Genomic DNA, 17,453 nt, shown 5'->3' with positions numbered 1-17,453 from the left:
ACCGAACCATTTACAGCCCTACCAACAATGACACTATTCGAGGTGAAAAAATGAAATAAATGCTAAACGACGACACCACCTAAAAGGGGCTATGGGTCGTGATCAAAAAATTAACGGCGGAGAAGGACGACTAGAGACGAGAAATAGAAGAATTACGAATACCGGGGCGGAAAAATACCATCCTCGATATACTTAATGTGAGCTATCTGCAAGATTAACTCTTGAAGTTGAACAATATAACTGGCACTGTTAATGATACTCACTTCTCGTTGAGAGACGCACTAGATCACAATGAGATCGATGTGGCAAGATGACGGTCAACGAGGTAGGGTGTCCACTAGAGTCCATTCCACACGATTTCGATGCCAACGGACATCACATCAAGTTTTAGGATCTATAACTTTTTTAAGTATTGCTATGTCTTTTTATTTCATCTTTAGAAATGTCGTCTTTTATAGCATTTATAATGTATTTAATGGTAATATTTCGTAGTTTTTATTTTTAATTTTTAATGTTTTACTTTTAGTGGAATTTAAGTTTTTAAATAAAGTGAATATCGTACTGAATGGTTGGTGAAAGAAGTGTTGATTGACATCAAAGTAGTGGAATGGACGTGATATAAGTTGGAGGTGAATGAGTTGGCATAAAGAGATTGATTGAATGTAAATGGCAAAAAATTAATATGACCATATGAGAGTATTGCCAACATTCTTAGGTCGCGTTTGATTCGCACGTTCTGATGAAATATGATGGAATTGAAATTGAATTTCATTTCTTAGTGCGTTTGGTTGTTCAAAGGTGAAGGAATCTCATTCCGTTGGAATGTAAACATTCCCTGATGGAATCTCTATTCTTTGGGGTTGGGAGAAGGAATTTCATTCCCTCCGTCACTTAAATCTTCAAAAATGAAAAAATATTTCGTCAACTTCCATTCTATTCCATCAAATTCCAATTTCTTTAACAGATTTCGTTCCTTCAAAAAACATTATGTGAACCAAACTTGCTCTTATGTTATCAGATGGTGACTTTGACTATTCATAAACGGGGATTTCTCCCATGTTAAGATGCACAATATTATCGTATACATTATTAACTAATACATCTATTTCGTGTCCTCAATTTTTAGAGGTTTCTGTGTAGTTCCTTTAACTGTATTCACTTGCTTTTCCTAGTGTTCATAGACGGGGAATTTTCACTTGTGATAAGACACATCATTTTTATAACGAGAAGTTTTATTTCACCCTCAAAACTTTATATGTTTTTTATGTCATTCCATCACTTCATTAATACAACTAATACATGAATTTTCATTTCAAAGGTTATATTAATCAACATTGATTTCTCCAATAAGTTTTTCCGAATCAACAAATGATTCCATTTAATGTCAAATCATGACTCCGCCACAGTTAGTTGTTAATTAGTTTGTAAGTTAAATTAGTTAACCAGTTAGTTTGTTTTTTTATAGGTGATTTCGATATAGAAACATATCCCTAGCTCATCGTCTGAGGTTCTAACCCGACAGTGGATAGTCTGTTGTCTAAACTGGATCCCGCTAGCTCATGCCGAGCAATTGGCAAGACTCGACTCCCCCCTAGACAACTTGGGAATAAATAGGAATGAAACTTGCAAGTGGCAAGTGGGTTAATATTGACAGTTTATAAGTTAGTTGACTTACTAGTCGTTAACTCATATGTGTGTGTATATATAGCTAGGTAGGACATTTTTTTAATTCAGTTGGAAATTAAATGAAACCATTTTTCCCAATCAGATTAATTAGCTTTAGATACTATAAGATGTAAATTAAATTTTGTTGTTGAATTTCTGGCAAATAGAAACACCTAGGATACTGATCTGGCTTGGAGAGCAAAAAGTATAAAGTAGCACTCACTTGATAAATTTAACACATTTGATTCTTTTTCTGCAAGTTGAGTAGATTAGCATTAATTAGATTACTTAAATCTAAATTATCATTGCATGCGGCCACCCATTAGCATTAGCAAAAGCCAAAAGTGAGGCTTTTTGGTAGTTTAATGAAGTATTAGTGGCTAATCTGTGTGTTTCTAAAAAGCAACCAATTGGATTGCTTTCCTTGGCTATTTCCCACACATAGTTGCAACATATAAGTTCATAATCTGGTTTTCATGTGCAGCCAACACACCTCATATATAATTACACTCTCTGCTCACACAATTTTATAAAGGCTTCTATGAAATAGATCTAATGATAAAAACATTAGATATTTAATTAGATATACCCAATTAAGGAAATAAATATTTTCTAACAAATTATAGGGTTTTAGATAAAATAAAACAAGTATTAAAGTAAAACAAATAAAACAATAGGTTTTTCTTCACTGAAGATCACCGTGCAGCATGAAAATCATTATGCATCAATTGCTTCGTTAATCTTCGTGCATCAATTTAATCATGATTCAATGGTCAAGATCATGTCTTATTTGTTTTACTTTAATACTTGTTTTACAATATCCAACCTCCAAGGAAAATGTATCTAGGCATGTTAAAAGGAGGAAAGTAACATATCAGAAAGATAAATCTATATGCCTGTGGAACCCCAAATGCATAAGCGAAATTAATAGGAAGATGTATAGAGGGTACGTAATATGATTTCTTATAATCAATGTTCAATACAATGGAATCTAAAACAACTAAGATTCGAATAAGTAAAACAATGAATGAATAAAAACTGTCTTACAAGGTTGCTTTCTATAGTGAATGAATGCCGACTCTTTTCGAGGCTTAAATGTTGGTGTAAAAATGATTGTCAACATTCTATTGGTGAAGTACTTTGACATTTAATGTCTCTAAACTGTTTTCTTGTTCTTTTGTCATTGTACGTTGTAATCTCTCAATTTCAATATATATAATTATATATATAAAAAAGGATTTTAAGGTGTTTATATGTAACAAAGATGATAGATTAGAAAATGCTACAACGAACTAGTGTCTTAAAATAAAATGTTACGAAATATAAAATTTAATATATGGTTTCAACATTTCAATATTACATTTTTAACTTTTATTTAACTTACATTCTATACATTTAATTCTCGAGTCTTGATTTACATAAAAAAAAAATCTTAAGGTGTTGATATGCAATACAGATAACATATAAGAAAATGCTAATAAAATTGATGTTTTCAATATTTCAGAATTATATTCTTTTACATTGAATTAACTTACGTTCTTTATATTTAAGTTTATTAGTTTGTTTTTTAATATATTTTTAAATTTGAATTTATAAGGTTTTCTAAGTATTATATATTTAATTAAGTATTATTTTTATTTCACGGATCTAAATCTTGATTGGTGGTTAATATTGGTGTCATTTGATCAGCTATTTAACTACCATTCATTGGCTTATTGTAATTGTAATAGAGTATAATCTTTATTATTATTATTTTTATTATTAAAATTTACATTTTATTATCATTATCATTATAAACATCAGTTCTATTAGAAGTTTATAGAGTTTACGAGGAACTAGTACGTAGTAAGCCGAGTACTATCTACGCATCCACATTTCCAGCTATAGCAAAACTATATCTATTAAATATATGAGCAGTGTTACTTATTACTCGTATTATTATTATTATTATTATTATTATTATTATTATTATTATTATTATTATTATTATTATTATTATTTGATGAATTTGGTGAATTTACAAGAAATTAGTAGGAAAACGAGATACTATCTGGGCCCACACCCCTCTAGGAATAGCAATACTTTTTGTTGAAAGGTGAATTTCGCTGGAAACTTCGTGTCACGATTCGATAGCGGGAAATCTAGCATACGTTGTTTTAACCGGGTCCGCGCTAGAGGGCTTCCTCGATTAGAAATGCCTATTTCAAATACCCGATGGGGGAAAACCCCATACTAATCCGTCCGAAGGCACAATGATTAATAGGGGTAAACCCTGCCCACCCGAATTTGAACCTAGGTATACCCAAGTCAAACCCTCATAAAGGAACTTAATTCCCATGTCCTCTCCAAGGCTAGAACACAATACCTCATACAAGGAGGGATGACCTTTCAACCATTGAGCTAAAGCTCAATGACGAATAGCAAAACTAATCCTACTAAATATATAAGTTGTAGCATGTGCACCAATGTTTTGAGTCACATAAAACCAATAGCAATACTAAATTAAAGATGATCGATTCTTTTATCATAAAGAAGCTCTTATAAGTTTTTTTAAAAGATGGTTACATTGGAATAATAATTTATGAATTTTTTTATTTTAACAAAAAGCTTGATCTCTAGGAATACGCTTAGATTACGCACGATCGATTATATAAATGTGCAGAGAAAAGCTTTTCGTAAACAATGATATGATGGCATAAAATGGCTTGGTCACCATCATCGATTCTCATGTCCCGAAAAGGATAAAACTAGGTAGAAATATTATTATGTACAAAATATATAGTACGAATAGCATATATAAAATTGGCCCTCTCCGTCGTTGAAAACTTGACCATTTCTAAATGGCGTGGCACACTTCGATCAAATATTCAAATTATTATATATAAAACAACTTGTGCATCTATTATATTAATTAAAAGAACAAAATATACAAAAGAAGATGAAACACTTGAACAATTATTGAATATTGATACATATACTCGTATTTGTTTTAACAAAGTCTACTACTAAAACTTATATATTTGGTAGAGAGAGCTTTTGTTATTTATTAATTAATTATATATATGTAAAGATAATGAATAAAGATTCAGAGAGAAGGGAGAGAAGATTTGTTTTTTTTTTTAATATTTTTTTTAGGTTTATTTTATTTTTTATTTTTTTCATTAACTCAATCCATAAAAAAAAATTTTAAAAACAAAAATTTCTAACCCAAATTAGTGAGTTATATATAAGGGTACGGTACGGGCTTCGCTCTTAAGGATATTAATAAGGGATAGGTGGTGGGAGTGATAGGTCAGAAAGTGTGATAGGTCATAGAGAGTGATCGATAATGGAGTGATCTATCTAACGGCTTCGCCCTTAACCATCATGGCTCCACCATAAACTAAGAGGCTTAGCTTATAGGTTATGGGCTAGGTACGCCGTTTGAAAAAAAATTTAAAATTTTTAAACTTTTTTTTTTATATAGAATTAGTTAATTAAAGAGAGGATGAAAAAAATGAAAAAAAGAAAAAAAAAAAACCTAAAAAACAAGCTAGAAAAAATAAACAACGAACCTTCTTTACTTAAGATACCTTCTCATCTAATCTCTATCTCAAAGATAATATTACATTCTTATGATATACGAGTATTTTTTTTTTAATTTCAATAATTTATTGATAATAGAAAAACCAACAAGTTGCTAGTAATGCCAAAGAAAGAAAAAGATAATAGAGAACAAAGTAGATAACAACTAAAAGCTAAAATTACACCATCTCGGCCAATCAATGGTTATGATGTTTGATCTGTTGGATATACATAAGAAGCTTGTCGATTTCAACTCTTTTATGGCTGTAACATCCTAAATCTTTTATCGTCTATGTTTGACCTTTCATTAGTCAACTTTGACTTTGTCTGTTAAGAAGTTATATATAGTTTAATGTAGCTAATAAACGTGTGGATAATTATGTGTATAAGGTGGATTATGTGTGTAGCAATTAAGTAGAATAAAATGTGTTATATTATGTGGATAAGTTCGGCTATGTGTTCTCATTTAGTGTGATTAGAAGTGCCGATAATTATTTACCAATTAAAATGCTTGTTAATATGTTATGTATTCCGTATAGTGTTAGCTTAAGTGTAAGAAGCCATTAGATGAACTTGTTACGTTGTTAGCCATGTTGAGGGGGTGTGAAAGCATAAATCTTAACATACAAGGGAGATCCTGGATATAAGTGACATCATTGGCCTTACATAATACAACGCGTTTTGGGCGCATTGACTGTGGATGAGAGGAGAACTTCACAGTTAAGCGTGTTCGGACGGCAGCAATGCCATATGAATGACCCTTCTGGGAAGTTTGCCCGAGCAGCCAGAAACAAAGCTGTGAGTCTGCGGACAAAGCGGATAATATTGTGTTGTGGTGAGGCGGGGTGTTACAATGGCAAAACGGATTGAGGGGTTCTTGTTGGAGAAGATGTTCTCGTTGCGTGTTTTCCAAACGATCCAGACATATGCCATAATTATCAGGAGGAGAAGTTTTCTTTTTGATGGGATGTTTGTCCAGAGCTCATGTTGAGTAAACAATTCTTGGATTGGGGGAATTTTAGCCAGGAAACTAGAAAGCACCATAGGGTATTGGAGAAGGAGCAATGCAAAAAAAGGTGCTTCGAGGATTTTCCAAAGATGCGATAAAGTGGACAAATGATCGATGCAAGGGGGATGTTTCTGTGTACAAGTAGATCAGCAGTTGGTAATCTGTCTTGCTCAAGTCTCCATCCTAGAATGTTTACTTTCTTGGGGGCAAGCTGTTCCAAGGGAAGATCCAATGTTTTGGGCCATAGGTCACCATCTGTACATAGTAATACTTTTTGTTATAATAGAATACATCATACTCACAACATAATGAACGAGCAGCCAATCAAGCTGCTTTACTATGCATCTGAAATCTCTTTATATATATAGTATATATTTATATTTGGATCTTATTAATTGTGTGTTAATTATTTTCTCTTTTTTATTTGTAATAATTTATAAAAGAGGTGACATGTGTTCTTTTACTATTTGAAATGCGAATTTTTTATATAGCTAAACAATCATTTCATTTAACATATAAATTAACTAAACTGATCAAGTGGTTAAGTCTTTACCTTTAGAAATAGAGATCAATGGTTCAATTCTTATGTCACTCTCTATATTAGATAGGGATAAACCTGTATACATTATAACTTATGCCATATACAGTCAAAGACGATATTAAGACTTATAATCCGTGATAGATAACATTGATATTGGTTAAGCCATGAGCATGCCTATAAGACATGCAACAAGATTTGATAAATTAATTAACTATTGTTAAAAAGTTAAATACACAAAATCTATATATATCTTACGCATTTATATAGTGTCCATCAGAGTATCAGACTAAAGTCTATTTTACACACACGGACATACTCACAGATCTCAAAAACCAAGGCCCAAGAAGGGTGACAAACAGTGACACAACAGGATTAATGAACATGAAAATGACAAATAAAATGTAAAACAGGCATATTAAGTTATTATCCATTCAATACATTTAGAATAAGCAACAAATGATAATTCTTTAAATTTCGGAGTTTTATGGTTAATCTAGAATCGGACAAAAACACGTACCTCAAAACCATATCAAACTATATAATGTTAAAGTAGTATAAGCATGATTAAGAAGTTGATTTGTCACATTTTCTCGTAAAGCTAAAGATGGTTAATGTATCAAAAATTAAGAGAATAAGTTAACAATCCATACGTCACTGGAGACGTAACTATGGTTTACTTTTTAATAGTTGAGAAATTATGAAGCGGTTTATAATATAATGGGCTTCGAGCTAGGCTTATTTTTGGGCCACTCTTGGTATTTCATTTTCCTTTGTATGCAGATTAGTCCGGCCCAATATGATAAACCTATCACACTGGTTTTTACCAAGGAAAATGAGATGAACTATATATATATATATATATATATATATGGTCGCCGTCGCCGTAGGATCATGGTGGTGGCCGGAGATGATCATGGTGGTGGTGGTGGTCGGAGATGGAAGGAAGAAGAAGGAGGAAATACCTTGTACTTTTTCAAACCCTTGTCCTAAAAATAACTTTCATCTATATATATATATATATATGATCATATATTAAACTTTACTTATTTATTCTCTATTTTATGAATTTTTTTTGCATTCATATTTTATTAATTAATATATATCGTATGATTTGCTTATATAATAATTAAACTAGTCTTCAGGCCCATCCGATAGACGGATAGTTTCAAATATATATATTTATATATATATATATAGAGGAGCCTTATTTTGAGAACCCATTTTTTGTAAGAACCTTAAGAACTCTTAAATTATGTATCGGATCACAAGTTTTTTTTTGTTCATTCACATGTGAAACGTTATAAAAAAAACATGTTGTTGAAGAAAGTTTTTTCAAAATCTTATATATACCCATTTGTTAACTTGGTAACGAAAACGTGAACATATCCATTCACAAGTTTACAAATGACTATTTTGAAGGTTTTTAGAAAAGTTTCTTCTACAACATACTTTTTTATATCATTTCACATATGAATGAACAAAAAAAACATGTGAACAAATATATTTAAGAGTTCTCATGGTTCTTACAAAAAAAAAATTGTTCTCAAAATATGAAAACTCTCTCTCTCTCTCTCTCTATATATATATATATATATCAAAGATAAATATGAAAATAATAAATAACAAAACAGGGAAAAAATAACAAAACATAAATAAAAAAAATTTAAAAGAATAAACTCTTTTGTAGTAAAAGAATAATCCATAAGAAAATTATAATTAACAACAAACTAAATTAAAAAAAATATGTGAAAATAACAATAAAATAACAATTCAATATCAAATAATAAATAAACATGGACAAAATACAAAAATAAAAATAAAAATAACAAAGTGATATAATAAAAACCACACGTCTTTTTACTGAACTTAATTTGTTTATTAAATATAAGAAGAAAACGAATAATATGAATGCATATGAATAATAAAAAAATATGTTGTATATATTTACCGGGAGAGTTTTAAAGATATTATATATTATTAAAATTTAAAAAGATTTGTTTTGATTGAAAAAGATTCATGATATATTTTAATGATAATAAATTATTTAATAAGCAAAAAGTTAAAAAAAAATCTAGAAAAAAATGAGAAAACTAGATTAATTAGGTGGGAGAATTAGGCTTAAGAAAGGAAATTATGGGTGCCAAGTATACCCCGAATCTTCTCTTTCAGTTATAATATAGATAGATAGATAGATGCATCGTTTACCAGCAATTAAAGATCAAGGGTTCCGATTATATCATATTTCCCATGGAAGAACAAGGCCAAAGTAGACAAAAAGAAAAAACACACACTATCGTCAGAGATTTGTACTGTACATTAGCATACTAAGACCATCTTTAATGCTCAGCATTTTACCGACGTATTCAATCAAAAACGTTGACACTTCGGCGTATTCTGTTAAGGTTCCCAACGTTTTCTCCGGCATATTCGTCCAGTGCGGTGGGAATCGCGTTGGTTGCTAGCGTATTGAGTTTTTTCTTTTTTTCACCGGGTATATGTATATGTATTGTATATATATATATGAGAAAAGTGAGTATCAGGCTTTTATGCACTCAACTTGGATGAAAAACTCCTCACATACTAATATTTTAATATTTTTAATAAATGTTTGGCCCCCCATGATTTTTATGGTTTAAAAAAAAGTATGTGAGGGGTTTTTTCACCCACCTTAGGTGTCTAACAGCCTAATATTCCCCTTCCTTATATATATATATATATATATATATAGGAAAAAGTGAGTATGAGGCTGTTAGGCACTCAAGTTTGGTGAAAACCCCTCACATACTAATATTTTAATATTTTAAATAAATACATGGCCCCCCATGATTTTTATCTTTTAAAAAAGGTATGTGAGGAGTTTTTCACCCAACTTGGGTACCTAACAGCCTCATATTACCTTTTAAAAAAAGGTATGTGAGGGGTTTTTCCCCCATTTGTCCACGGTAACTAAAAAGTTACCGTGAACAAGTGAGGTGTGACAAAATAGTTATGAAAATTCATACTAAAAAGTGTGAACTTTTATTTCTACACAAGTGTGTAGAAATTTCCATACACTTTTAATTCAATATATTTCTACACACTAAAAAGCGTGACAAAATTTTTAATTTGTTCACACTCACCTAAAAGTGTGAACAAATGCAATATTGTTTGTAGTGACCTAAGCTTGAATGTGAAACACCTTATATTCATTTTTTCTTTATATAGATGTACCAAAAACTACTACTACTGTATTATATCTTCACCATACGCACTAATGCTTAATTAATTAGCAAGCATGCTTAATCTTCTTCACTATATATATGGAATTTTCCATGCTTAATCATTTTTAATTTCTATATATATATGATTTTGTGATGAACTTGGAAAAACATTTTTGCTATAAATTAACTTCTATGCCACATTTTTTCTACAATATATGATAACTTTATAACAACCAATATCACATAAATATGAACCTAGCTCCTTCAATTATGAACCTCTATATATATTAGAGGTGTACTTGTTAAGTCTACCAAAAAGCATAATAAGGGAAAACCAAAAACTCAAACTTCACATTATCAGTTTAAGGTAAAAGTCTTCTTGGATTACTTTTATTGACAACCAACATTTTGTATCTCAAAAATAGTAGAATGTCATTGTCCTAGAACAGCTCATTGTTTTTCTCTCTTTCTTGTGTGTGTGTGAGACAGAGATAAAGCTAGCTAATTAAACAATGAAATAAATACTAGGGTTTCTATAAACTCATACTCAATTTTTTCTTGAACACTAAAAAACAGTTTTTGAAAGGTGTGAATTCTCTCTCTATATATGTTCTTAAAACTTGCTCTCTCTCTTTGATTTCTTAATCTTTTTACTTTTACCATTTACATAACGTACATATAGCTAGTACTATATACATATACATATATATATATATATATATATATATTATATATTATATATAGAGTGTGTATGAACTAAATGTTGTTTCAATATGTACGTTTGTGTCTGTTCTGTTTAATTAAGTAATTGCTATTATGTAAGCGTTATATATAAATAAAGAAAAGTAAGAGTAATGCATATAATATCGTTTGTAATTTTATATATAGTATAGTTAAGTTATAGTTATAGTATGAAAAATGAGGTGAAGTAAGTACTTTAACTTATGTCTTGGCTATATTTATAATGAGATCCAAGTGTGTTTTGAATATTTTGGATGTAAGCTCTCTAAGTCTTTTATATATAAAAATTAGTGTATCATAGTTTTTTACAAGTTAGGGCTTGAAGTACAAAAATTGTCTTTTGCTTAACGTTGGTTTATGTTTTTTTATTTATTTAAATTCTTCTACCATGATTTTGGGTATGCAATTATTCTGGATCTAGTAGCTAGATATATACTTATGAATTTTAAGGTTTTGAAAATAAGTTATATATGGTTTTATTTACTATAATTTTGTGTGTACTATGAAATAGTTCAACTCCAAAGATCCATTATTTTAATTTGTTATGTAATTTGCAAATAGTTGTTTATATGGAGTAGGATTCTAGCAAAAGGCTAGAAGCAAAGATAGATCTACTAAAATTTTTGTATATGCTTCTCAAGATCTACAACTTGGTTAAACTTTTAGCACATACCATGATTTTTGGTATGAAATTCTCAAGATCTACTTCCTTTTTTTCAGGTTCTGTTAACAATTAGACTTCTTTAAAAAAAATTCGAACATTTATATATATGCATACGTACATATACATATATATTCTTATCTATATTTTTGTTTCGTTTAAAATTTGCAAGTTTTTATTTTGTAATTGAATTAAATTTATTTGTATTCTGATAAAGAAAGATGTTTTCAAACATGAGAATAATTGAAACTCATTTCTACAGGATAGTTGTGATGATATCCAAGATTTTCAATTTGTGATTATCGATTTAATATCTCAAAACGGGGTACGCTAATTAAAATGATGTTAATATAATTTGTGTAGGATCAACGGAAACATGGGGAGGGGAAAGATTGAGATCAAGAGGATAGAAAGCAACACAAATCGACAAGTCACTTTTTGCAAGAGGAGAAACGGGCTTCTCAAAAAGGCTTACGAGCTTTCAATTCTTTGTGATGCTGAAATCACCCTAATCGTCTTCTCTAGCCGTGGAAGAGTCTACGAGTACGCTAATAACAAGTAATTAAACGCTCTTTCTGTTATCAACTACAGTTTTTCCTTTGATAATTATAAAAACCATTCCATTATTTACTAAATAAATTGTATGTTAAACACATGATAGTTGATTGTATGATCACTTCTTGTTACAATAAGCAGTTGATCAATGCTATAGTTTTTTTTAAAAAAATGCTAATAACCATATGAACTATATATGTACTTAACAATTTGACCATATGAACTATATATGTACTTAACAATTTGCTAACATAAAGTCTTGAAATCATAATTGTGAAGTTCAAAATTTCACTTAGATATTAGCTACTTTGTCCAAATGCTACTAGCTATAGCTAGCAACATACCATAAAGTTTTATCATCAATATACATATAAGTGTAGAGAATCAATGTAATCATTCTAGCTATATATATTGCATAGTTTGGAACCAGAAGTTGCTAAATGAGACCATGTCCTTGGGGTTTCTGAACTTTCTATTTTGGTGAAAGTAAACTCTGAGTTACATACACCATGATTGAAGAAAAGAAAACCATTAGCATGAGAATAGCCTTTGCTTTTGCAAACCACACAAGGATACACAAAATCCATCTAATGCTGAAACTTTGTATTGGAAACATAAAAGAAAAATCATAGTAATTTTCTTAAGTCTTTACCATTTCTATCTATGGTCTTTATCTATCCAATCTATGTAAGATAGACTGAAGTTGATGTCATTTGTCAACATTGATTTTATTTATATTTTATGAATAAACCTTGTCATTTGTAACTTTCTAATAAGACTGTATAATGAGTGTTTCATGTGTATAATTTTAACAGGTTTTCCACAACTTGTTTTTTAAATGTTATTTTTCTAACTCGAAATAAGGCATGATAAACCAAAGCAAAAATAGAAAAGAACACTTTAAAATCCTTGCTACAAAAAAAGATCTAGTTGTAAACATCATTAATTTTAGAACATTAATTGTACGTTTAATTACATTTTTCTTTCATAATATATAGCATAAAATCAACCATTGAGAAGTACCGTAAGGCAACGTCAAGTGCACCAACGACTTGGTCAACTCAAGAGGTTAATGCCCAAGTAAGAGACGACAGGCTAGGCGTATCTTATTTTGTGTTCTTTCAAATTAATTATGTTAGATTACATATATATACATGTGTGCATTATATTAGTTAAAGATCAAATATCATATTATAGCTAGGTGACGTTAGTTATCTCTTGTTGATATATGCAGTTTTATCAGCAGGAGTCAAAAAAGTTGCGTCAGCAGATACAAATGCTTCAAAATACTACTAGGTGCTACACATCTACAATCAACAAAGCTCGCTCACGCTGAGCCTATTCAAAAACTATATATACATACATTTGATATTAATCAATTATAGCCCCAAATACTATACCCATTTAAATTTTCAATTGACATGAACATATATAAATTAAATTAACAACAGGCATCTCAAGGGCGAAGGCCTGGACTGCTTAAATGTGAAGGAACTGAAGCAATTGGAGACCAGGCTTGAAAAAGGAATCTCAAAGATTAGGTCCAAGAAGGTACTTAATTACTAATTAAATAAATATATCTCTCTCTCTAGCTAGCTCCCTCTCTTTTCTATATATATGTGTGTATATATATGTAACTTTTTTGTTAACTTCACTCGTGTTTTTTCATTTAACTTTGAACAGTATGACGCTATACTTGCTGAAACCGAAGCTGCAGAAAAAAGGGTAACTCTACATATATGATCCTATATATATATATATTACCATTAGTTTTCCTCTATTGGCCGGCCGGATCAATGATGCCATTGTTTAATTGATTTTCTGTTTGATTATGGTGTTTTTTTGTTTGGGTTATAAATAGGATATTGAGCTAGAAAATGAGCATGCGTTCTTACGCTCAAAGCTACATGTAAGTTACTAATTCTCGTAATTAAGAATATATGCTAATTATAAGCTAGCTAGCTTCTATATATATATATATAAACATGAAATGGAGAACTAGCTAGCTAGTCTGTCATGTTATCAGTTTGTGTGCCTAGCTAGCTAGCTCATGTATATGCATATATATATAATTTGTGGATATATATATATATATATACAGATTGCTGAGTGCGAGAGGGAGCAACAGCTAAATGCAAACACAGCGTATAATACGTTCCAAGCATACTTAGCTAGGAACAACCCGCTTCAGCTGAATATGATGGAACCAATCGACGACACTCCTCCTGCTTACGTTCCAGATCAGAAGTATTCTCTTCGCCTTGGGTAATTAACTAGTACTTAATTAAACTGCCCGACACACACTTCTTGAATATATATTAATTAGTATATATTAATTAAATTCTTGATGACATTTTTGTCTATCTCGTCTATATATATATATATATATATATTACGTATCTCTAGCTTCTTATAATATTATGTTTTGTCAGGTGATTTGGCAAGGGGACTACGTATGATGATTGCATTATTTAACGCGCTACCCATATGTTGTTTTTGTAATAAAAATAATGTGACTCGTGATACTTAATTTGTGTGATATTCTGATCAGTTTGTTTTGGACGTCATTACATGTGTGTTGTTTTCAGTTTGTATGAAGTTTAATTGTTTTTTAAGCTACTTAAACATATGCTAAATTGGGTTCATAAATTCGAGATTATATTAAAAATATGTATCCTATATATATATTCATGCCTCTAATATTATTGTCAATAGAATATTAATCATGCATGCCTGGATAACTGTCACACCCCACCTTAGGCGGAATTGTAGGCTATGACGAAAAGATATAGCAATAACACGTGGACTTTATAATAGAGTCATACTAAATGAAATTCAAATAAATGTAAATTTCACAAGCGGAAAGTCTAGGCAACACGCCTCAAATATCAAAAGAAGTAGCAAATTGCAAATAGAGTTCAATGTTTCAAATGTAATCTAGGAGTCCATGAAGGATCTCTTTATTGGTCTTCCAAAAGTCCATAAGCTCACTCTCCTTAAGCATTGTTATTACCTGAAAATTAATGCTCGAAAATGTCAACATAACGTTGATGAGTTCGTAGGTTTAAAGGAATACAAATGAGTTTGTTGTGCATGATATATGAGATTTGGACAATAGTGTAAATATAAACATGTATAGCATGTATGCATACCAAATACCGATCAATGTCATCATAGTTTTCCAACAACACAAATTCATCACTGCTTGCCAACAACACAATCACATCACTACTTGCCAACATCTCAATCACACACTGTAATACCAACAACTACCAGCTGGAGTATATAGTTGGTCGATAGATTTCAAATAGTCTTCAATAGATATCAACAAACATCTATTGCATCATAGAATCAACACAAACAAGCTAGCATATACATTTCATAATTACACGTATTTGTCCAAGAAAACAAACAAGTTTTGACACAACTAGTAAAGAAATGAAAAGTGTTTTGAGCATCATTTTCCCCCAAACAAATAAAATAAAAAGGGGCCACGAAACTCACCCCAACAAGCAAGTAGTTATGCGAGGTCCAAAATGATCACTAGAATCTACACAACACATATATAAGAACAAGTTACAATTATAGACATGGTCAATAACCGTCCATTGTAACCCGTATTTGATGATATACATATATGGCTACTTTCAAAAATATTCACAACTGATTTGTCATATATTATTAAGTTACAAGTCACATAACTTAATATAGAGTATTGTTTTTAATGATTTATGATTGAATTCTATAAGCTCATATTCGCTGAAATTTTTGGTAAATTTATCTATTTTTTTATTAAGTGAAACGACCAATTCAAGTTTTCAAATCTTAACTACTGTAACTTTAGAGTGTTATAAACTTACATGAATTTTTACTTAATTTATTTCGCACGTTAACTATTTTTAAAAATTTCATAATCACAGACTCGTCAGAAAATTCACTGTTTTTTATTGTACACTCTTAACATCTTAAAAATATCTCTGGAAAAAATTAATCTTCCAGTTCGTGAAATCGACCAAGATATGACTATTTGAATTTGACCTAAATCTGTTCGGAAAACTCAGCTTTGCGCAGTTTTGTTATAAAATTCGTTTGATAACCTTAAACTTCATATTTTGACACGAAACTACTTCCACCAGAAAGTAGAATTCCTGAAATTAATTTTAGACACCAAAAACATGACTTAACCATCTTCCATGACCAAGATACGACCTTTCAAAGTTAACAAACCGAATCTGTCCAGATTCTGAAATAACCCAAACTTACTGTTTTAAAGACTACTACAACTAATATTTATATATAAACTTTCAAATCTTTCCAACACCTAATTAAATCTGTTATTATGATTTTCATGCATTCATAATTGGATTTCTTTTATTACATTAATTATTATGCTACATTAAATACTTAAACTTTTAACATAAAAACAAAAACCCTTAGATACCTTAAAAAAAACCCTAAAAAAAAATTATTTCTTTTAATATAATTTATACTTCAAGCTTTTGATTTAACCCTAAAAAAACCTTTTCATTCATTATTATAAATTTGCCATCATATATATTCATCAAATAGGCTATTTATAATAAAAGATCAACCATATAAAGATTTATTTATACATATATATATATACACGAAAAAAAGAGATAAGAAATTTTACCCCAAAATTGATGATCACTCCTTAAATACCTTAACAAAATAATAAGAAAATATAATCTATAAGAAGTCTATTATAATTTGTATTTTAAATCAGCAAAATTCATAAGGATTATATTAAGCTTACCAAAATTTGTTTTGAAAATAATGATTTGAATTGCTTTGATGATGCTTGGTCTCCTTTTTGAGTTTTTTTTTTGATCGACGGCATAAGCACAATTTCAAGAGTTGTAGATTTATTTAGGGTATTTAGTTTATATTTATTATTATGAAGATAAGTGTTTTAGTTAGTTTATGATTAGACTTAATGCATCATAAGAATTCTAATGGAATTGAAATTCCTTGCTCACCGTAAATTGTTAAAATATATATATGACCGAAATTTTTTTACTAAACATATGATATCTTACTATTACTATTATCATCTTACTACTTATACTGATTATATATTATTTTTTATAATTATTGATTTTGTTCACCACTAAATAGCGTATAGTAATTTATCAATGTCTATAAATAAATATGACTAACAACTACAAGTCTAGAAATTACGGGGATAGTTATAGTCATCTACGTTTAGGAAGGTCAAATATCTCAATCCTAAACTATTGAAATTCAAGTAATAAAAATCCCATATTGGAAATGATCACCACATTTCTATGCTTGTTATACTATATAGTATTGGTCCTCGAATGCACTACTTGTGTTTTTATTAACTAACTTGTAATATAAATGCGAAATAACAAGAATAGAGATGAGATGTAAAGAACTTTGTTTAGTTATATGTATTTCAAACTAAACGATGAAAACATGGATGGTTGTTTGACAACAACAATAAACAATAAACAGAAAAATATGTTAAGTTTT

The 17,453-nt window shown here is 29.9% G+C and overlaps 1 protein-coding gene across 1 annotated transcript; it reads left to right on the top strand.

Moving 5' to 3' along the window:
- Nucleotides 1-10,552: 10,552 nt before the first annotated feature.
- Nucleotides 10,553-14,205, top strand: LOC122588206 (agamous-like MADS-box protein AGL11). Its single transcript, XM_043760331.1, has 8 exons — nt 10,553-10,565; nt 11,745-11,939; nt 12,935-13,016; nt 13,171-13,232; nt 13,388-13,487; nt 13,620-13,661; nt 13,798-13,845; nt 14,038-14,205. The coding sequence occupies exons 2-8, from the start codon at nt 11,758-11,760 to the stop codon at nt 14,203-14,205; spliced, it is 684 nt and encodes a 227-aa protein (XP_043616266.1). The 5' UTR covers nt 10,553-10,565; nt 11,745-11,757.
- Nucleotides 14,206-17,453: the final 3,248 nt, after the last annotated feature.

Source organism: Erigeron canadensis, chromosome 2 (genome assembly GCF_010389155.1).
Source record: "Erigeron canadensis isolate Cc75 chromosome 2, C_canadensis_v1, whole genome shotgun sequence".
NCBI classification, from domain to species: Eukaryota; Viridiplantae; Streptophyta; class Magnoliopsida; order Asterales; family Asteraceae; genus Erigeron; species Erigeron canadensis.
This window is presented reverse-complemented; position numbering and strand designations above follow the sequence as displayed.